Source organism: Pseudomassariella vexata, assembly GCF_002105095.1.
Source record: "Pseudomassariella vexata strain CBS 129021 chromosome Unknown BCR38scaffold_12, whole genome shotgun sequence".
NCBI classification, from domain to species: Eukaryota; Fungi; Ascomycota; class Sordariomycetes; order Amphisphaeriales; family Pseudomassariaceae; genus Pseudomassariella; species Pseudomassariella vexata.
This window is the reverse complement of record NW_024467967.1, coordinates 569,520-591,532: the sequence shown is the minus strand read 5'-3', so window position 1 is coordinate 591,532 and position 22,013 is coordinate 569,520. Positions and strand designations below refer to the sequence as shown.

The 22,013-nt window shown below is 49.6% G+C and overlaps 7 protein-coding genes across 7 annotated transcripts; 3 read left to right on the top strand and 4 right to left on the bottom strand.

Moving 5' to 3' along the window:
* Positions 1–3,573: 3,573 nt before the first annotated feature.
* BCR38DRAFT_412272 (Alpha/Beta hydrolase protein) lies at positions 3,574–5,196 on the bottom strand (the record flags this gene model as incomplete). The annotated part of the gene is made up of 1 exon (XM_040858669.1): positions 3,574–5,196. One exon carries the CDS (start codon positions 5,194–5,196, stop codon positions 3,574–3,576), a length of 1,623 nt encoding a protein of 540 aa, XP_040712501.1.
* Positions 5,197–7,336: 2,140 nt separating this feature from the next.
* Positions 7,337–9,185, bottom strand: BCR38DRAFT_443807 (uncharacterized protein). The gene has a single exon (XM_040860903.1). It carries the CDS (start codon positions 8,970–8,972, stop codon positions 7,719–7,721), a length of 1,254 nt encoding a protein of 417 aa, XP_040712500.1. The 5' UTR covers positions 8,973–9,185; the 3' UTR covers positions 7,337–7,718.
* A 1,975-nt stretch (positions 9,186–11,160) lies between these two features.
* On the top strand, positions 11,161–12,635 carry BCR38DRAFT_443806 (uncharacterized protein). The gene has a single exon (XM_040860902.1). The coding sequence runs from the start codon at positions 11,193–11,195 to the stop codon at positions 12,549–12,551; it is 1,359 nt and encodes a 452-aa protein (XP_040712499.1). The 5' UTR covers positions 11,161–11,192; the 3' UTR covers positions 12,552–12,635.
* Positions 12,636–12,835: 200 nt separating this feature from the next.
* On the bottom strand, positions 12,836–14,055 carry BCR38DRAFT_488255 (Deuterolysin metalloprotease family-domain-containing protein; the record flags this gene model as incomplete). Its single annotated transcript, XM_040864250.1, has 4 exons — positions 12,836–12,855; positions 12,908–13,038; positions 13,096–13,774; positions 13,833–14,055. The coding sequence occupies 4 exons, from the start codon at positions 14,053–14,055 to the stop codon at positions 12,836–12,838; spliced, it is 1,053 nt and encodes a 350-aa protein (XP_040712498.1).
* Positions 14,056–16,177: 2,122 nt separating this feature from the next.
* On the top strand, positions 16,178–16,654 carry BCR38DRAFT_412268 (uncharacterized protein; the record flags this gene model as incomplete). The annotated part of the gene is made up of 1 exon (XM_040858668.1): positions 16,178–16,654. The coding sequence occupies one exon, from the start codon at positions 16,178–16,180 to the stop codon at positions 16,652–16,654; it is 477 nt and encodes a 158-aa protein (XP_040712497.1).
* A 172-nt stretch (positions 16,655–16,826) lies between these two features.
* Positions 16,827–19,928, bottom strand: BCR38DRAFT_460029 (pyridoxal phosphate-dependent transferase; the record flags this gene model as incomplete). Its single annotated transcript, XM_040862363.1, has 2 exons — positions 16,827–19,765; positions 19,865–19,928. 2 exons carry the CDS (start codon positions 19,926–19,928, stop codon positions 16,827–16,829), a joined length of 3,003 nt encoding a protein of 1,000 aa, XP_040712496.1.
* Positions 19,929–20,886: 958 nt separating this feature from the next.
* On the top strand, positions 20,887–21,693 carry BCR38DRAFT_412266 (acyl-CoA N-acyltransferase; the record flags this gene model as incomplete). Its single annotated transcript, XM_040858667.1, has 2 exons — positions 20,887–21,286; positions 21,374–21,693. The coding sequence occupies 2 exons, from the start codon at positions 20,887–20,889 to the stop codon at positions 21,691–21,693; spliced, it is 720 nt and encodes a 239-aa protein (XP_040712495.1).
* Positions 21,694–22,013: the final 320 nt, after the last annotated feature.

Here is a 22,013-nt window from a genome sequence, read left to right as displayed (position 1 = left end):
CGGCGATAGCGCGTCGCTGGTGGTCGTGTTGTGCTGCCCCGGAGAGCCATCTCTTCTCCCAGTGGTCTAGGAGGGCGGCCGGGACTTCCTTCGCCTTGCCTATCCACTCGGAGCCCCTAGCCTCCTTCTCTATCGTGTACCCCGCTGGTCTGAGCGATTGTGACGCCCGCTTCCGTCTCGCCGGCGTGTCCTGTCGGAGTATGTGTGACGCTCTCGCGCTCGCGCTCCGAAGCAGGCTCCTTTTGCCGTTATTCCGTAGCCGTTCTTCAAATTTCGCCGCCCGGGCACTGAGATATAGGTCTAGTGGCGGGATAGCTGCCTCTATTTCTAGGTGTCGGACTGGTGTCGCTTTGTAGGCGCCACAGACCATTCGGAGGCACTCATTCTGTATCCCGACTAGGCTCTTAGCTGGTCCCGCTGGTTCCTCGCTTATAGTGTGCCACGCAGCCGCCCCGAAGGCGATCGCGCTGCGAATAACCGACGTGTACAGTAGTCTCGCCCGTATGAGATCGCAGCCCCACGCCAGTTCACTAGCTTTGTTAGGGCTAGCTTCTGAGTCGCCATTTTTGATTTAACCCGTTCGGTATGGGCGTGCCACGTTAATTTGCGGTCAAACCAGACACGAGAATATATGTTGGATTATATAAATAGTATGCCTGTTTATTGAAATGTCAGAAGAACGAGTTATCCCGTAGTATCCCAATCGGTTCGCAGTTCACTGTCAATAAGATTCGGTTCCCACCGGTCCTTCTTGACTCAAGCTGAGTGACCATGATGTTGATTGAGGCTATTGATGACCAAAGCTTGAATTGGGTGGTGACAAGAGAGACTAGCGAAGTCTGGAAATTTTCAAATGTTGGACTAGTTATGCAGACATGTGTTTTGCATATTCTGTAATTGGCTTGCATGGCTCTGTGTAGGCGCCGAAAGTCTAGGTATTTGACAAGTAGATTTAGCAACGCGACTTGATGCTGGCCCGCGTTGTCAATCCACCAGCAATTAAAACGGCAGCGAGTTGTAGAGAGCAGATACTAATATGCTTAGTTGGTCAATTTCGATACAATCGGCGATTCACATTCCAGACACTAACAATCGTCGTGAGCTTGCAGTAGCAAAGTCCCATTCAAATAAGGTTGTTTCATTGAGGTAGAGGCACACATTACCAATTTGAATATCAATATTTTCGTCAGCAAAACCCGAATTTGCATTCAAGCAACACACAACCTACAACTCCCTTCGTAGACTCAGAACGCCAAGTGGGAAGATTACGAACGATGTCAAACCTCGTCTAGTTCCAACTTTGCCTACGACCGACAACATGGGAAAGCTCCATCCTTCTAATAACTCCAGCTATGCAATATAACACCCTGGCCATCCTTTAAATTCCCCAGCGAGCATGACATGCAAGAAAGACCGGTGATAACACAACTCTATTTGACAGTAAGCAGGTAAACTAGAAGTAGTGTCGAAGCTATACGTGGCCGCCCTCGACCATTTTCTTTTTGGCGAGTCTTATTGACGCAGGGTGATGCTTCGGGATGGATGCTGCCACGATGGCGCTGATTGAATATGTCAGAACGGTGACCTATGGACCCGCAAGGGACACATTCTTAGTGACTTGACCTTTGAATCGCCGTATAGATATCTCACTGGTTAATCTGGAAGGTACTGGCTAAAAATCAAATTACCGACGTGGCTCGATACCAGCATGCACAAGTGTCACCCAGAGCAGTAGGCTTTGCAATATAATAATTTGTCAGCTTAAAACAGTACCAATACAACCAAGGGATCTACTATTAAGGATTTAGGCATAGCACATAATTCCAACTACCGTATCACTTACGCCTAGACTCGCTCAAAGTGCCGTACTGGCGAAAGCACCACACTAGTAAACTCATTGGTGCCCAAGGTACTGCGGAGATATACCGGCAAAGTGGAACACTGCCATCAAAGACGCCGAGATATTTGTCAATTAAATTGTTAGCAACCTAGCTAAGTTGTCAGTATGTGTAAAAACACTTATTTCAGTGCAAGCTCATGACGTGCGTCGTCGCCAGCAAAGTCTTAGTTGCGGCGCAATATAAGTCCAGAAGGCCACCGCGGGGACTTTCTGCTATGGGTAGCAGACCATGCCCCTATATGCAGAAGTTCGCCGTACAAAGTAACATATGCAGGTATTCTCATTGGGATTTACGGGGTTTCTGTCTAAATACTTTTCTGCTATTGCCACTTGGGATTGAACCCGGTCAGCGTAATATTCCGACTAAACCCAACGTAATACTACTTGCACATCAATAAGATATATTGAGCTTCTGTGTCTCAACGCAGGAGAAAACGAAAGTAGTTTCCTCTCCACGGGTCTTTCCCACAATGGCCTTGCGCATGTTCCGTTCAAACTCGCAGATGTAGAAGTTGTTGCTCACTGCTGCTTGGAAACTTGTGTTGGTCCATACACCTGGTACTTCACTGATAACTTTGAGTAAGGATGTTTTTTTTTCAAGGCCTCATGGGTGATCTATTGGACTTATTGCAAGTCATAAGAAAGCATAGAATTGAGTGTGTCTATCATCTCCCCGGGTCCAAAGAAGTGAAGGTGGCCGGCCATAAGGGCCTTGACAGGAAAGTGTGTCTCTTGGCTGCTGACAGCAGAGGCAGAGCATGTTAAGAAACTGTAAATCAGCCGTCGAGCACGAAAGAGCAAGAAAAAAGGGTTAGCACGGTCCGACATACTGCTTGGCTAAATCTTGCTAGCTCTAGCTTGCCAGGGCCGAGACGAGCCCGTTGTGAGACATCAAACTTGATCGCCACCACCTTCGATACGATACAAATACTAGACATCGCAACACTTCTATATATGAAATTAATGTACAAAGATGCGTTTACTTTGTATGGTTATAGGTTGACTTGAGTATGAGAGGGTGAACTAGTGTTCGACAACCCTTAGCGATTGTAGTTAAAAGCTGAAGGTTTTGCTCAACGCCGCTTTTGTTAAGTATGGAATGGTCCTTGAGACCTAATAGGAAACATATACGTTCAAATGAACTGATGAGCTCCTGCAGCTCGTGGTGGTCTTGTATCTGGCGTCCTTGTACCTGGACGAGTCTTGAAGAGGACTTCATAGGGCACTTGTTTAGCTACTCATGAAAATCTTGGTCGAAATATCCCCTTGGTCAGGACTAGAACAGAGACTCTGACCCCCTTACCATCCCTAAGTTTGTGGATAAGCGGGATGGACTACGAGCAAGTGCACCTTGATAGGATTCTCCAGCCAATCGAGGTATCAAAACAATGCCCAACTAGGTATGTAGGGCTCTACGTTAAGACAAGTGTAAAACGGTGTTCAAGATGCAAAGTTCACATAAAAATGAAGGAAGTAGAATATAATTAATTTCTGTATTCTGGAAAGATTCTACTATGGTTGCAGGGGTGCTGTCGTGGGTCGTTGCAATGGCTGTGTCGTCTGAAAGATAGTGAGCATCCAAATCGCCATGGTAGCTCTTCAATTGTTATATTCCTAAACAGCGGGCTAGATCAGCTAGGATAGGGCATGCAAGGTGCAGCTATATGATGAGTCTACAAAGAATCCTGCACTGCCTCCCAAAAGGCTCCAGGAGCCTCACACATAGGGAGATGCCCCGCTTCAGGGACAATTGCAAGATGTGCACCCTTTTGACCAAGCAAGGCCCTGAACCCATCCATAGCCTTCACCAGCGCTCCCTTTCCATCACCCTCGCCCACAACGAACAGACCAGCCACCTTGCAATCGTTCATCTGGTCTTTCATATCATAGTCCCAAAGAGCCTGACACCCATACCTGAACCCCTCAATATCATTGGCCGCCACCATGTCGGTCATCCACTGCACAACGTCCGTCTTCTTCATCGTGGCAGGGTGAAACCATCGCTCTACAGTCACACCTGCCAGCTTTGTGATGCCCGGCGCTCCGTCTTCGAGGGGCGTCTCAGCTACGGTAATGCGGTCCTTCCAGGCTTGAGTGTTGGCGGGACTTGACACGGCGTTGAAGTCGCACGCGATGAACTTTTCGAGTTTGGCGGGGTACTTCAAGGCGAACTTTAGTGTCGTGGCTCCGCCCATGGAGACGCCTAACAGAGTATCGAGCTTCGGGATGCGTAGGGCCTCCAGGAGATGGCTTAGGTCATCTGCCACGGTGTCCAGGGTAGACGGGACAGGAGGCGAAGGGACGGAGTTCCGACCTCGAGTGTCGTAGCGAAGGATACGGTATTTCGGCCGCTTGGCTCTGAGTATCTCCACAAATGGATCCCACATGTGTAGTGAGGTCAACAGAGAGTTGCAAAATGCAATGGTCGGTGCGTTGGGATCTGGGTTTCCTTCAAGCTGATAAGGGATGGACAGTCCGTCCGGTGCAGTGACGTATGACTTTATCACCGGTCCAAATTCGTTTGTGGTGGTCGTCTTTGCATCCGCCGACGTGAAAGTGGAGGCGGCAGTTGGTAATTGTGATAATGAGGATAAATCTCTTGGCCCGGGACCAAATACATAGAACAGAGAGTATGTTCTGCGATCCTTTGGGGTCCCATATCTAGCCAAGATCTCGTCGTGCCGTGCCGTTGACATGGCAGCTTTATGCTGTTCTCCCCCAATTCCATTTTCTTTCGCGTACTCGTGTAGCGAGATGAACGTCGTCGGCACCCCGGTCTCCAGGCTGGATATTTTCAAGAGACGCGATCGCAGCCACCCCGGGACCTTTGACAGCATATCGAAATGTTCTTCCTCGTACCACTTCTGGATTTCCTGCTCTGAGTTGGGGTGTTCCTTGAGACCAAGCTCCACCGCGACCAGAACGATGCCTTCGGCTTGCTCGTCGCTCAATTGTTCAATGGGAAGGAATAGCGGTGATTGTTTCTTGGCGACCAAGTCCCAGAAGTACCTCTTCACGTCGACCTGGCTGATTGTGCTGGCTTCGCGTGGTGATCGATTGGCCCGGAGTGTCAAGTAAGTTTCTGTCTCCAATTGGGCCATGGACGTGACATCGTAGGCAGCGAGGTAGGCTGGCTCTTTGCCATCTGTCGCTTGGTATCGCAAGCCGTTCGAGAAGATTTGGGGTAACCGCAATCGAGTTGGGCCGTGTTCGTTGTTGTACCATTCATGAAACTGGGCAGGTGGCAGGCCGTATTTCGGCTGCATGGTAACGTAGAGCATCCCGGGAGGCGACATATTGATCGAAGTGCAATAAAGAGAAATATGTTCCTACTTACAGCTTGGGTACAAATAGGTCATGGAGGCAGCACTTGCGCCCGTTATAGAGAATCTCCAACGCGGTCGACCTCCACTCGAGAGGGGATCATCACGGTTCGGGGAATGCGGGGAAAACGTTTACCCTGAACCTGCGAAATTGAAATCAGATGGCGCAATGGCTTTTATGTTGGCCAGACAGGGTTGAAGAGAGAAGTTGAATCAACTGTCAAACCAATCCGGCCATCACGAGCGTGGATTTCCTACAATAGCCTGGGTGTCGGATTGTGGATGACCTCTGTCCCACCCGTCGCTAAGGAGCTCAAAATGACGTCCATTGCCGAGTCAAGAGGCGCCAACCTTGCTCGGCAGATGGGCTCGGAGAAGAGACCTGAACAATCATCCGCAATCTGGGGCGAAACCAATGAGCGCCGCAGCAGAAACCTAACCAACTACTTACCTAGGAACTCAACAAGCAAGTTGGGATATTGTAGCTGCTCTGGGAATAAGTTGAGTGAAGAAAAGAAGTTATTGCGATAAGGACGAGTTTTCAAACTGGAGATTGAAATTGATCTCCAGGTCTCAGCCACTGTGGCTTTCGCTGGGCAAACTCGTCGCTGTTGCTGCCTCTTTGCGTCAAACTATCCAATCTGAATGGCACGGCATCAAGTGATGTAAGCTCTTTCGTTCCTGTTCCCTTCCCCCGTCTCTGCTCGTTTCTACTAGAAATACTCCGAACCTATGGATCCAGTCATATTTTGACCGCTTACTATGTTTCTGATCTTCTTCTTGCAAGTAGCTATAAAGCAGCTGTAAATGGCTTTTGGAGAGTGCTCTCATTGAGGTCAAGTCGGTCATCTGAGAAGGCGGCCTAAGTATTTATAGGGAGATGGACCTGCCCATATTGTGGAAAAGTATGACGGATATGCCTGAGAGATATTCAGCAAATATACTCGTCATTATTATCGGTCCAGTGGTAGAGGCTCAGAGAAATTGCAATGGAAATCTGCAAGACCAACTTATCGAAGAAGGCAAGCATATCTTTTGCTTGCTAAACATCAACAACGATAGATCCCATCATAGCAGGGTTACAGAATTTCAATTAAATTTCCCACTCAGGCTACCATAAGACCCAGACCCAAAACTGACAGCACATCATTTTTTTTTTTACAGTTATCTACACTTGTCCTAAAGCGATAACCGTGAACATAAGCATGGTAGAGACAGGACATGAACTAGTGGGTGCTGCTAGCACTACTTCTCCGCCTTGAATCGGAAAGCGATTTGTTACCGTCCGCTTTGGTAGTGAGGTATTCCTCGATCTCTCTGCGGTGGTTGCGTTACTACCTTACAAATGAGAGCGAAGGCCTTGATACCTTGCCGCTGATACGAAACCAAGACCCAGCCTGAATTTTATTAATACCGCAAGTACACCACTTGATTGTTCCTCGATATATCTATGGCTCTTAAGGCCAAGTTCGCTCACCTCATATTTAGGACTCTTCAGAGGTCACGTCAATTCAACAGTTAGTTTCAACCAATAATTCCGATACAATGATGGATTGTGTTTCATCTACTGTCCGGTATCATCCATCCATTAGAAGATGTGCAGATATATCGTGCAACAAACGGGTTCATAAGGGCAATGCTGACAACTTTGCAGCGCTCCTCTATTAGCATATTCAAACGACCCAAGACTTTCTGATTTATATACAGAAGAGGTTCACACGGAGGTCGGTGCCGTAATAAATTAGCCTTCTGATGATCGACAGCGCACAACTTACAGAGGCGGAGGAGAAACTAAACTTTCAAAGGGGCCTACTGCCTAAGTTGTTCTATTTGTCAGAAGACTAATGTGCATTTAGTCAAGCCACTAATCAAACAGAAAATGGATAAAAGAGAAGCAAGCTCTTGACAAGAGGGTCTACATTAATCTTGACATGTTAAAGCGACAAAATAGCGACTTTTAGATCGGGTTGCCCATTCACACAAAGGCTAGTTTCATCAAATATAAAGCGCAAATACGACCCCTCAGTCATTTATTCTTGGTCCGATATTTGATGAACTCCATGGAAGTTTGCGCAAAGTGAACGAACGGAATCCCCAACACCACCACGTTTATGGTACTTGAATGTCCGAATTGATAAGTCTCTTAAGCCCTATAAGAACTGTAATGCGATACTAATGCGACGTTAGTCCTACTCGACTTCCCGTTTATACTACAAAGTAAAGAACAACGCATAGAATATTATTATGCTTCTTAGCAATCTGATCAGGTTACTAGAGTACCTTGGGGTCACTCAATCGCAAATCCTGCAATTTAGCTCCTGAATGCAATGACTCGTCCTTCCGTAAGCAACGCCTTTCACTGGGTATAATCCTCCATCGGAACCGTCTTGGGAGAAATGGATCCCACAACATTCGCATCTTTTGAGCAGCAGGCCGTTGTCCTTCCCTTCTTCATATCGACCCCAGCGAAGTCCTTCATAACGATACCCCGAACATCAGTTTATCGGTAATTTAGGTTCCTGCTCAAAGTTGAAGTCATACTCGTCATCGTCACCGAAATCGACGGGTAAGTCCAAGGGACTCTGGAACTCTGAGCATCGCCTCTGGTCCTCCAAGTTCAGATCATTCAGGGCGTCAACGAGAAGGGACTCTCGCGGTCTTCCTCGCTTATGAAAGTGGATTCGCCCGGCTTTGCGCTTCTTGGAAATTTGCTCGGCATATTCCCACTCACAGCCGAGCACACCAAACTTGACATTTGTTGGGTTGGAGTGCTTCTCGGGGTGTTTCTCGCAGTGGCTGATGTAGCTCTGCCGCACCCAGTCGAGCATGGTGAAAACATCGGTGTTGACCTTGCACAGGTCGGGGTCAACCTCGTAGTAGGTTCGACCACCTGTGGCGAATCGCTCGCCTTTTGTTTGATGAGCGGGCGCGAGTGCAACCATTCTCCGTCTCACTTCCGGGGCCATCCAGCTGACTTTTCTGTATGCCTTCTTCTTGTCCATCAGGTGGTCCAAAGGTTTGCGCACTGTCAAGTAGTCGATGAAGTAGAAGGTCTCGAGGTTCTTGAACAGCGCTCCGAACTCGTACAAGTGCCGACGTGGCAGCTCCTTGCGTAGCACGTCGTGCACATGGCCGCAGTATCTGCAAACGCGCCGCTCCCCGTCCCATTCCTGGTGGTATCGTATGGCTAGCCGACGAACCTTGGCTAGCTGCTCTAGGTCCAGTTTGTCCGCCCATCGTCCGAGGCGGCGAGTGAAGGACATGTCCGGGTAATCGATGCATATGACGTCCATTGATCCGGCTAGGGTGATCAGACGTCCATTGTCGAGAGTAAGGGTGTGGGGTTTCTGGATGGCGAGATTTATCATGTGCGCCGCTTCTTCGCAAGCCGATGACAGCTGGGCAAAGGTCTTGCTTTGCGTGATATAGTAGGATATATCTGCGGCTTTGGTCGGGAAGATGGGCTTCAGCTGGCCCGTGAATTTTGCCTTCTTTGCCTTTTCTGCTTCAGGCTGGTCCTCCCTGGCAGACGAGAGGCTCAACTCGGGCTCCCCATCGCCACCGTCGGAATCGTCCGAAGACGGCTCGGCGACCTCAGTGCGCTCGAACTTTAGGAAGTGGATGCCGGGAGTATAGATGATGTTTTCCCATATCTTGTAGCGAATGTCGTAGGGCAATTGCGCGAAGAGAGTAAATTTGTCGAGTCCAGGCATGCTGAAGTGAAGTGTGGCGCCGAGAGCCTGCGACATGCTGCAGAGGATGATATCATGCGGTGCGAGCCAACGTCCAACGGGGCAGGCCTCCTGGCGCCGTGGGTGTTTCAGATGCCCTCTTGGACGGATAACGGATGCGCGTCAAGGAAAAGGATGCACGAATTGAGGAGTCCTACTTTGAAGTAGGCTTGGTTCGTTTACTTGGAAGGTTTAAATGAGGTCGTTGCGCCTGGTCACCCGGGATTGTAGCCAGGCTGCAACTTCCCGCTTTAGTGTTGGTCGCCTGATTGGGGTGAACCTTGGTTGTCCCACCCCGCTTGCCTGATCAGGTTTCCGTGCTGTTGGTGCAGTCCCTGAGCGTCTTGCTACATTTGTGCTTGCGGTTACCAAACTGTGGTCAGATGACTTACCAGTGTTTTGGAAGCCAGAGACGTGATGGAAGGGCTTCAAGAGCGGAGGCTGCTTTCCGCGTATGCGATCTTTCTGTCCAACTATGGTTTGAATTTGTTGTACACCTCATGATCGTGATTAGTATTAGCAATCGGCTACCCGGCGCATGAGGTCGCTTGGAAGTAATGGCTGCCCAGAAGTGTCCGGCGTAACTAATTCAAATTGCTCGCTTGTGACAGTGACGAAACAGAGCGAAGCCACATCTTGATCTGTTACAGGAGGCTGAAGTTAATTTCCCACCACGTCTACGACTCACGATGCAGCAAACGTCTTGTGCAGGGTCGGGCACCATTGTATTACATTGAACAGCGCATTAGGCTCCGTCCCGCTTTCTATGGGTATGTCTAGCAGCCTATCAAAATCTTGATACTGACAAGCCCCGATTATTTCGTAAACCCGATATTGCCTACTTCTACTTCCCGATCGGAAATACTTTCACGGGTCGTCGTCCTATTCCATCGCAAACTGCGCTTAATAGCTGATGGCAGCTTTGGTCCTGGCACGAACTCCATCCGCCGACTTCAGGTAAAATTCTAGACTTCACTAAGAGGGTGGAACCGTAGTGCAGATATCCATTCGCAATGTGAGGTAGTCAGAGGAGTCACCCGCGGTGCGGCCCGTTTCGCAGCGTAAGCCACTAATTGCGTGCAAGTGTAACGTCCATCTGCCGCGTCAGGTAGGTTAATGTGTTGGTCAAGCTTCTCCGTCGTGGTTCCAAGTATTTTGGTTCCTAGCTAGACCGTCAAGTGGAGATCCCCTGTTCACTGCAGGCTATATTCAGTGATGTGTAGGCATGTATAAAGCAGCCAATGGCTCGAAATCAACATAGTATCCGCACAGATGCCAGTTAGCAGGCCGACCTTCTCAGAAATGGGAGCAACAACGCAAGACTATACGAGAACCACATGTAGAACGGACATCAGTGTAAAGGATCCGGCGGTTGGATAAATGATATAACCACGACTCGATTCTTTATCTTGGGCATATATGAATGAGTCCATTACCCGCATCTTGTTTCGAGCTGTCCTTTAGGCCAGGGTTTAGAAGTGGCACATCCCTATCTAATACATCACGATTTCCTAACTACATATTACTTGTTTCAACGGTTACTGACTGTATTTAATCTTGAGCTAGTAGCTAGAAGAGAGCACGTAGTGATATGCCTAGGCATTCGGGGTACTTACGGGATGCAAGATATGTTTCCGGCGCAAATAGTAAGAGAAATCCCACACTCAGGTATGAATACGTAAGTTGGGTATAATTAAAGTTTTAGTAAAGATGCACTACGGAATTCTTGCTCGTCACATACGGTTGCTACCCTGAATGAAGGACTGTTATATCAGCGTCTCCAGTTCCCGCCGCTTCCGTCCCCGGGCTGGGCTCGGGCTCTATTTCCTTACGTCCGCCAAGCCTACTCGGCTATCGTCTCATTCCCACGTCATTCACTGTACAGTGCCATTCACTGCATGTGAATTCAGATCTATCTTTTCCTGCTATTGCAAAAGCATGATGATAGTCCACCAACGTATACACTACGGAAGCAGTTATGCGATCCTTGTAATTTGAACCGCTACTGCAAGTAGGCAAGACGCGGGGTACAGTGAAGCCCCTATCAGAAACCGGAACTCAGGATGTGGGAACCAATATACCGAATCTGACATCATCCGCTGGTCCTCCTATTGGGTTTAGTGTTCTATTCTCGCGGGGTATAAATCTGTAATGGATATTCATGGGAGATAGTGGAAGTTTGTCAAGTCTAAATCTCAACCTATCCAGCCGACTCGTACTGTGAATACATGAGACACGATGGCAACTCTGCAATTGGCCTCATGGGCCACTAATCTCACTTATGCCAACCTCACCACCAGCGTCGTCGACGCTGCCGTCAAGAGCATGTACAACTGGGCCGGCTGTGCAATCGCGGGATACGCCCAAGACGCCCCCCAAATCGCTTTCAACACCACTTCGGCTTTCTTCGGCGGCCCACCGACATCAAGTATACTCGGCTCAAACGGCTCCATAGGTAATACTTTCGCAGATGCGCAACGAGCAGCCCTAATCAACGGCATCGCCTCCCATATTGATGATTACGACGACACCCATCTCGAAAGCATCATCCACCCAAGCGGCCCTGTCGCTAGCGCTCTCCTGGCCGTATCCGAATGGCGTGGTCCAGTTTCGGGTCAAGACTTCCTAACCGCGTTTGTAGCTGGCGTGGAAACAGAGTGCAAGCTCGGCCTCTCAGTCTACCCTGAGCATTACGATGTCGGCTGGCATACTACGAGCACGACGGGCTCCATAGGTGCCGCAGTGGCCGTGGGCAAGATCCTCGGTCTCGATACGACGCAGATGCAGCACGCCATTGGAGTAGCTGCCACGCAAGTCGTCGGTATGCAGGCTTTCTTCGGCTCAATGACGAAATCGTTCCACATTGGTCGCGCAGCCCAGGGTGGGATGCTCGGGGCGTTGCTAGCGAGCAACGGCTATACGAGCTCGTTGGAGGCTCTGGAGGTCGAATACGGGTGGCTTCACGTGGTCAGCACGAGAGAAAATGCCACGGCTTATTTTGATCAGTTGGGCGAGATCTGGGAGATCGAGAAGAATACATTTAAACCGTTTCCGTGTGGAATTGTGATGCATCCGACTATTGATGGAGCTACGCAGTTGCATAACCAGTCAGTTGAACAGGGGAAGGATCTTGGGAGTATCAAGGCCATTGAATTAGTGGTCAATTCCGAAGTGCTAGTTTTGACAGGGAAGGAGAGTCCTGTGACTGGCTTGGAGGGGAAGTTCAGCATTTACCACGCAGCGGCAGTTGGGATACTGTTCGGCGAGGCAACACCGGCACAGTTTACGGACGAGGCCGTGAACAACAAGACGGTTGTTGACATGCGTAAGAAGGTCAGTGTAAAGACGGATGATGACAAGTATAGCACGGCCCAGGCTCTTGTCACCATTGAGTTTGAGGACGGGAGTACTTTGGAGAAGGAGATCGAGCATGCAATTGGCAGTCTGGAGAACCCACTGAATGAAACTGAGTTGAAGAAAAAGTTCTTGGATCAGGTTTCGAAGCAGTTTGGAGATGTCAGGGCTGAAAAGGCTTATGATGCCTTTGCGAATATTGGCAACATGAGTGATGTAGGAACTTTGCGGATGTTGTACTAAATGCGCCAACATTCGACGGATAAAGTCATGGGAAAACGACAACAACTTTCTGGCCCAGTTACAATTTGATTTTATTGAAATTTGCAACTGTTGACTTTGTAATGACTTGGATCAATAATATGTACTTATGAAATTCGACACTATAGAGTTTCCAAGAAGTTCAGAGCGCCCCCTAGAGTTCTTTCACCTCACCACATGTACATCAGCTACTAATCTCACGAGCACCGCCACTGCCACAGCCCAACTGAAAGTTACCAACGGAGTCGGTTTTCGCTTCAAGGCGCTTAGCAGCCAACGTAGATAGCTATCGACAATGTTAGTAGTGGCCATAGCTTTACAGAAGGCAGGGTACTAACCGTTGGCGAACAGGGCGTAAGTATCAGCATGGTTCAAGTTCTGAGCCGCAGACAGGGCACGGACGGCATTATATCCGTAAACTCCATAGTCGGACGTCCCCTTGATCTGAGTCAAGTGGGTGGTCTCGTGGCTACAACCATATTAGTCATGAAAATTCCAGCTTGCTATGGGGCAGGGCCGAACTAACAGGGTGGTAGTAGTCTGGTCCTGGGCGTGGCAAGTGCGGGACAAGGCAGTCAGGCCAGTGAAGTACAAGGGGCAGTTGACCATGTAGCTAGATGAAGGGAGCGTGTAAGCCAGAACACCGCTGCTGCAGGCGCCGTAGACGTCGGAGCAGTAGTAGCGAGAGACACCGCTGGTGGTGCTGCCACACTCGGAGGCGACGCGAGAGAAGACGGTGGCAACGGTGGATCGGGTGGCGGTAGTGGACGACTTGAAGTACTCAGTCATCTTGGCAGCGGCACCGGAAGCAGCAGCGGAGGAGGCGGCTGCGGCAAGGGCACGGCAGTTGGTTAGAGCGTTGCGGGTGGCGGTCAGGCGAGTGCCGGTGCAATCCGACTGGACGCTGGTGCGCTTGTTGAGGAAGTTGTCGCGGGCCTCACGGGCTTGAACACCATCGACAGCGGCGGTGAGAGTGTTGCTGCTGAAGGGGACGATGCCAGCAATCTCGGTGGAGTCGGCCTCGGCGTAGGAGATGGCGCCTGTGGAGATGACGTCGAACTCGCCGCCAACGCTCAGGTCGTGCATCTCGGCGATGTCGAAGGTGGCTTCGACCACCTCCCCGGCGGGGATGGTCTGGAAGGCATCATCGGTGAGGCCCGTAGTGCTGACTTGGAGGCGGAGACCGTCAAAGGCGATCTTGGAAGCTATTGCAGAGAGTTAATGCTGAAGGCTTGAGAGTACGAAAAAGGGGACTGAACTGACCAGACTGGAAAACCTCAACCTTCTCAACAGCGGAATCATCAAGGAAGGTTCCGGTCTTGAACACCTTCAAATCCTCGGCACCGTTGTTGGTGATGGTGGCCTTGACAGCAGTGTTGCCAACCATCTCGAGTTTGACATCGAGGGGACTGGCGCGTCTGCCAAGCTCGACAGAGGCAGCACTGGCCAGAGAGGCCAGGACCGAGACACCGGCGAGGAACTTCATCTTGAAGAGAATTGTGTTTACTGAGAAGCTTCTTGGAGGCTTGAGGGAACGAGAGAGCGATGGTTGATGATGAGATATTCCAAGCCTCGAAGCGAAACCTTGTACTTTTATATACTCATTCAACGCTCAGGAGCAGGTGTCTCTATACCAGGTCATACCAAGACTTGGCCGACGGAGATAGAAGGCTTCTAGATGCAGAGGGAAGCTGCCAAGTTGGTCGATTGCTACCGTGATCACATAGAAGAGCCCCGACTGGTGAATCTCAAGAACGGGTTGACGAATAAGGAATGTGGTCCATGACAGTGTAACCTTTGCCAGTATCGACACTAGCCGTTGAACAACGACCAATTGTGCGCATGGTCTAGCCCTGCTCTCCTAATTAACTCTAAACCTGGCCCGCATCTGAAGCTGCCAGTGACAACTAACTACACACGGGCTTGATGCCCGATAACAGATAATTGCTCAGTCTGGAAGGAGGCTCATTTATTAAAGATAGTGACGTGCCAGCGAGTCTATGTTGGTGCCATTGTGTGTGGGTGACTTTAGCCGACCTTGTATATGTATCTAGTGAGTTGTTATGCCGTCCGGCTATAGTCGCGAGTGTCCCCTGGGACGGGAAGGGCCTGCAAAAGTATTGCAACACATCTGTGCCAACAGCCGGGCGAGGAACGAGAATACACTGGAATCAACTTCCAACTAAGACATACATTTCTACTCGAGGAGATGACGCCGTTCCAAGTGATGTATTCAGGAAAGCAAACCTTCCATGGAAACGAGGGTTTTGCAAGCCGCTCTACAAGTGAAATTAGTCAACCAGGGTCGGTCTCTACTACCGAATGCTTGGCACCATACCCCACTTACACAACCCTGGAAACGGATGTTGACGAGATCTCCCGATCTATTGAGTGCAGTGCAGATCATTTGGAGATTCCCTGGCGGGTAGGTACGATAGTGATGAAGTACTTGTTCTCTGCATGGATGCCAAGTGAGGTGTAAACGTTACTGACATGTGCCCGTCATCGTTGCTCTTGGCTGCTAAGACTTTTCAGATTTCAGAAACATTTTCTCAAAATAGCAACTTCATAGATATTCTTCAACCTCATATTAAGGGACAAATTGTCTTGAACTCAAACCGCACTCAAAATCACTGTAGTATATCTCTTGCAGCCATTCTTCATCGTGCCACTTTCTGTCAAATGGTAGCACCCGCGTTCGACTCCGAATGCCGACCTTCCCATTCTGCACTCGTCCCGTAGTCTAGTGCGGTTCTAAAGCCTGGGCACATGGGGTGGCAGATAGAGATAAGTGGCTGGGATGTTGGACAACGACGGTGACCGGGGAGTTCCACTCTATTTAAACCTCAACCGACGGAAAGAAGGTACGAGCCTCACCTTATTACAGCATCGTAAAGCGGCGCATATACTGCTTTGATCTAGTCGCCCTGGGTCAAGCTACTGCGCATGTTGCACAGCTTCCTTCAACTCCCAATGCTGCAATAAATGCTTGACCTCCCCCCCGAACTTGGGCCTCCAACCAAACTTCTCTTTTTGCTCTTGGCAAAACGGAGAAAAGTCCGCAACGGCGCCACGACGCCTTGGCGTGCAGAGTGCTTGTTTTCAACCTGTCCACCTCTGCCTCCCGGTTTTCGACTCCATTGTGGATCGGTTGGATTATCAACATCGAAACGGCTTCCCAAACAAGAAGCTGAGTATTTCCAGGGCGGCAGAGCCCCCGTCGTCGGGCATAAAAGCAGTTTACTCTTCCTGCATTGCTACAGCAGGGTGATTCGGCACGTCCTAATCACAATCAATCAGATTGCACTAGGCCAGCCGATGCCCGCTAATCTGCTCCCGTAATAGCAGGCGGCTACCAACAACCTCAATACGACTCCAGCAAGACTGGCATATATTCCCCGCGTATTGCGATCGGACAGAGTCTCACCTGCCGAATAGGGGACCAGCACCACGGCTTCGACAACTATCATTGAGCCCCTCGGATGACGTAGTGCGCATCACGGATGAATCGCCTTCGAAACCACATAGCTCTGCGGACACTCGCAGTTTTTGCTGCAGCCATCCTCCTGCTCACCTACTGGAACCAGCGCAAATCTACTTCCCTCACCATGTCGAACCCCTTGCTATCAAAACTGGAGATCTCCGTGCGGAAGGCGTCCGCAAGCCCACCCAAGCTGGCCATTAGCGTGACCAACACCCACGACCAGTCCCTCACGGTTCTGAAATGGGACTCGCCGCTTGACCCGCTGGTAATCCAGCTTGGACACCTCAAGATCACGCCCGTTGGTGCTGATGGGCCCTTGGATATTCCCATCATTCAGGTTCGGCGCATAATGCCAGCTGGCAAAGACCAGCTTGTCACGATTGAGCCAGGGGAGACAAAGGAGCATGAGATTGAGTTGAAAGAGACGATCGTTCCGCTTGATAAGTTAGCAGGAGGCGCCAGGATCGTCTGTGAGGGGGAGTGGACGAGTGTGTGGCAATCCAAGTTGGAAGAGGTCGACAAGGAAGCATTAGAGAATCTTGGTATGGGGAATGCTCTGAGGGGCAGTTATGAGTCGAAACCCGTCACTGTCGAATTCTAATTGGGTCGAATTCCATAGGCTGTTGAGAACAGGCCAAGACCATGTATCTATCTGTACTCTCATAATAGATAACTTGCTTTAAATGTGTATCTTTCACCATGAAGCATGTTCAATTAATCATTCTTAGTCTTGAAACCCTGAGCCCTAGGACTTTACTACACTGTGTCCCATACTAGAACCAATACACCCTGTCACGCCTATCATCAGTTCTGAGTTTGGCATCCATGTGCCTCGCCATAAATCCCATAAGTTGCCTAGCCACGTCAAGTATTAAATTATCCAAGTGACAATACTTGGAAGAAAGTAGTATTGGCCCGTAGCGGACCGACCTGTCCCGAGTCGATTCAGCCAGGAACACCGCTTGCAGCTGGTCCTGTTCATCGACCACGACAACCGTTAAAGCGCTACCGAGGCTTGCCTCTATAGTCGCTCCAATCTCCCCCCTATCTGCGACTATCAGAAACTTATGTATTCTCGCAATCCTTGTCGCCATAGGCTGCTGACATTGTACCCGCCTCAAGCCCGTTGACCTTTCCATGACTGCACTAAGCAAGGGCGTAACATAGCAAAATGCAATATGACACTGCCTGTCCACCGAAGCAATGCGATCAATAAAAAGGTCCACCGTCTCCCTCGAAATATGCGGCATAATGATGAAATGCACCCAGCCCCCTTCAGGTCTTAACGAGAACTCTTCAATGATCCAAGCAGGTGGCCTTTCCAGAACTGTGATGATGCTCCCTGGATTCCGCTTCGTGACAACACCAAGTCGTCTCAACCCAGATTCGAGATGTTCCGCGTTGGCCTGGCAGTGCCTGAACATTACCGCCATATCATGAGAGCTGTATACCAGGCCGTACAGCCAAGTCTCGAAAATGGCTCGGGGGTCGACGCTGGAGCCTAGTGTGGCCAGGTGATTACTAGGCCTATAGCAGATGACTTCGCCGGAGACCATGTTGCCCATTGCCTTGTGGTGGCTTAGCGTCACACCTTGAACAGCAGGCATGCCGTTGGCATCCTCCGTTGCCGGTGGACCTAAAGTGATACCACAGTTGTTGAATCCAAAGTTCAGCGCTCCGTCCATGTGAATATATGAGATTTCGATCCCAACTCCAGCAAGACTCTGGCGAATCCGTCGAAGGTTGTCCCTGGCTCCAGCGAAGGTGGTTCCCATATTGGCGAATAAGATCATGCGGTATTCCTCGCGAAGCTGCCAGCATTGTTCCCGGTCGATTAATGCTTTCCGCATAAGTGCCTCGACAAGCATACTTCCATCTGCGTTCTGTGGTATCTGGGAGAAACGCGGACCGCGGTCTGACCACCGGTTCGTCAACGCATCGCAATCTCGCAAGGTCTTGGCAACACTGTAGTGTGACTCGGCTGAGAAGTATACATGTGCGTCCGGAAAATGCGACAGGGCGGTATGGATACCCACGCGGTTTCCCATTGTGGATCCATTCGTGAAAGTCCCCGTAAAGTCTGCTCGCTGTCGAGGTTCCGCTAGACCGAACATTTTCATGCGTGTGGCAAGTATTTCATGTCCTTTTGAATGGATCCAGTCATTGGGCATTTCCAGTTCCAGAAAGCGGCCTATAACTGGGCCAAGCGCTGAGTATGAGCCCATGTGGAAAGGGTAGCCTGCTGCTGATCGGGTGGCTACTTTCCAGGACTGCACCGTGTTTTTCAACTCATACACCAAACTTTGGGGAATTGAATAAATCATCGAGAAATCTCGGTTCAATTTCGGTTTCGTTTCGCTAATTTGATACTGCGTTGCCGAAGACAAACTTGCAATAAGAGTTTCGATATTCAACTCAGTGACACTGGGTTGGATGGTGAGGAGGACCACGCTGTTCCCAGTAGAAACACCTCCAAAGCCTGATAGCACGGCAATTTCCTTATTAGAACAGTCTTTAACGATGATGTCAAGAGAATAGGCTGGTGCCACTGCTTCTAAACCCTGACTTTGAAGGGCACACAATAAGATGTTGCGCATGCTCGAACAATGTTCGTAAATATCACGGAACCCTAACTCTCCAAATCGAATTTCCTGCAACGCCACCATCAGCGGCGCCAGAGCATCGCGGGACCCGGCAAGTGTGCTGTCGGAAGCTCGTGTGTAGGCAACTCGTCCATGTGTGCTTCCCAGTCTGGCTGGTTTCAAGGCAACCACGGGGGCTGGCGATGTATGATTTGCACCACCGGCACTTATTGTGCTGACAACAATTGATCCATCGTGTGAACGAAGTGGTTGGTCAACAGGCTTGACGCCCAGCTTGAGTCTTTCGATCCCGAGTCGTCTCCTCTCGCTGTCGGACATAGTCGTGATGTAATCGAAGTTCCGAGATGCGTCTATGTGAAGGATAAGAGGAAAGCTCTCCGAAATTTCGCAAATGAAGTTTAAGTCATCGCATTCCCCGTGGTTGTTGGCTAGAATCGCTGCGAAGATGACGGCGCGGTGTCCTTTCCGGGTGAGCTTCAGCAAGATTTCGTAGATTTCCTTCTTGCTTCTCGAGAGACTGACGCGGTGAAACTCCAGTCCGAATATAGTCTCCGCAGACTTTAATATTCCCTCTTCGAAGTGGTCATATAGTAACAATGGCCTGAGTGTGGAACATTTCTCTCTGAGCTCCTGCTGCAAGGCTCTGATGCAATACAGGTTCGCTTCATCTAAGTTGCAAACGTAGCCAGTCGCATTCGCATCACCAACGCGAGCCCCTTTCGCCTTAATGACATCCGTCTCGAATGATTTGAAATGGAATGGCCAGCTTGTGTCAATCTCTCCGGGCATGTTGATCTGATTGCTATGCCAGGGAAGTCCGGCTTCGGCAACAAATTGGGCAGTTGAGATCCACAAAGCGTCAGTTGAGGGACTGAAAGGTCGGGGCAGTCTGGATTTCCATGATTTGTACAAATTGTTGACCTCAGACAAGACACTATAGATTTTATGACTAGGTTCTCGCCATTGACTAATGATTGGATCGTCTATCCATTGAGAGCGTGAGTCCCGAAAGGTGCTGATAATGATGTTGTCTTCACTGCTCTCCGAAATTGTATATGTAACCGATACGTCCTTACTCGCATCATCCGCTTGTTCCTCTAGGTCTGAGTCTAGAGTTTCAGATTCGGAGACTCTAACTCTCTCTATTGGCAACTTTTCGTCTGAAACTTTGATTAGCAAGAATACCTTAAGAGCCGCCGTGCACTCACCATAAATAAACGGCACTTTATGAGCCATCTCTTTATGGCTTGAGAAAGGCAAAGACAAGGTCATATTCTCAGATTCGCTTTTCAGTATTACCGGTACGTCTTGTGAAAAGGAGTTACCATAATCTCTGATTCTTGAGAATGATACTGATGCGAGTGCATATGGGGTGTGAATTGTTGTATTGGGAAAGGATGGCCAGGTCAGCTATTCTGGCCTGGCAGAGCTCTTTTATAGACCTTATCTATCTTATCTATAGCTATAGGGTAACCCCCCATGGGGCCACGTATCAGATACATTCGCAACATACTAAGAGCTTTGTGGAGATATCTCAGCTGTGCTGACTATATTGATGAGACAGTCATCTAAACATGTAGTCCTAGACCCAAGAAACTGACGTATCTGTCCCTACGAGAAGGATAATCTGTGGCACAAGGTGGGGTCCGCGATGAATGATTCAAGTTACGACGTTGTGTTGGCGTGCTTCATAAGCCATCTGCGTTTTCACCTCTCCACTTCCTGAGGAGCCAGTCGCCATGATTGGACCTCCAGAAATCACAGCCCTCCGACAAGCTAGTCAATTCCGAAATGACCATGCAGCTGCTAAGACAAAATAATGGCCCCACGATGTCATTGGCCATAAAGTAGATAATATCTGCTATACATCGCCTGAGCGTCCGTCGTGATGGGTCGGGCCTACGTGGCACGCATGTGGTGGAGAAGCAGAAATGCTGTGCAACAAAATATCGACCGCCAGATCGACAGATGATTTGGGCTAGTATGCGACATTCGATTGTTCCCGTTGAAGTCCTCCAACCTGGGCTTCCAGGCGCTGGTGTGGTGTTACAGAGGGGAGAACCGGGTGATCCGCTGAACTTCAGTACGCGCACTTAAATCACATGAACAACCAGTCTCTACTGGGAATTCCAAATGCCCATTCGCATAATCTCTTTAATTTACGACTATTATGTTCAAGGACCAACTGTCCTTGTTCATCATATCTCTTCTGACATAATCAAGACGCATGATGGATCATCACAACTCACCTAGTGGCTTTCATGTCCGCGATGCCACTCTTACCGATGTCGAGGATCTCACCCGGCTCTGGTACTCATCATTCAATACCTCACACAGATTCTGGGATGTCATGACTCCAGATGATCCTGTCACTCATCAGTGGTGGAATGACGTCTGGACCATTGGTGTAAAAGCCGGTGCAAACATCTTAAAGACCTTCGTCGTTGAGGATTTGTCACAAGAGAACAAACTCGTGGCATTCGCCCGATGGAACCTGCCTCAAGCCGACGGGACTCAAGATATACCCTTGCCGGCATATCCATCACATTGGGATGCTGACCTGACAGAGGCGTTATGGGGCGGCATGCCGAGAAATAGGGCGGCTGTCATGGGACAGCAACCTCACTGGAGTGAGTCTCACTTCACATGTTCTTTCGGCTTAAACTTTAATTTGAGAAATTATCCCACTCCAAATTCTGACATTATTTGACGCGCAGTGCTGGAGTTTCTTGGTGTAGATCACGCCTACCAACACAAAGGTCTCGGGTTCTCTCTCGTGGACTGGGGCTGCCGGCAAGCCGATGCTGCAGGCCTGGATGTTTACCTTGACGCCACTATCAAAGGCCTACCCTTCTATAAGAAGTACTTCGGATTTCAAGATCGGAAACTCCTCAGCATCCCTTCGCACCCGGAAACATTTGGAAACTATCACTTGATGGCTGTCGTGCGGCCAGCCCAGGTGCTTCCTCCTGTGATAAGTGGCGATGAGAAGCATGCTGTTGGCACTAGCGCCATTGAAATTGTTGAGCTTGCTTGAATCAATATCTTTGAGGCAATCCAATCAATGCCATACAAGATGTTGGGTACAAACTGGGCGGCCCTTGGTCGAGGCAAACAGCAGCTTTACCATATTCTAAAAGCTGAACCGTGAAGACTGCTTCAACGTGCTTGATCAAGGATGGGTTTGAAGTTTTGTTCCTCAACATATTTGAGAAGTTGAAGGACAAGCCAAGGAGGCAGGCTGTTTCTTGTAAGGATCGCCTGCATGAACAACTTCTCATGAGCGGTCTAGTCCTGCACACGGGACACGGCGTAACCAGCGGTGGAAAAGATTGATTTATACCAAAGTTGCATTGA

Bases quoted from the DNA above. Each gene is read 5' to 3' on its own strand.
- BCR38DRAFT_443807 (XM_040860903.1), bottom strand. From the start codon at position 8,972: ATGTCGCAGGCTCTCGGCGCCACACTTCACTTCAGCATGCCTGGACTC.
- BCR38DRAFT_443806 (XM_040860902.1), top strand. From the start codon at position 11,193: ATGGCAACTCTGCAATTGGCCTCATGGGCCACTAATCTCACTTATGCC.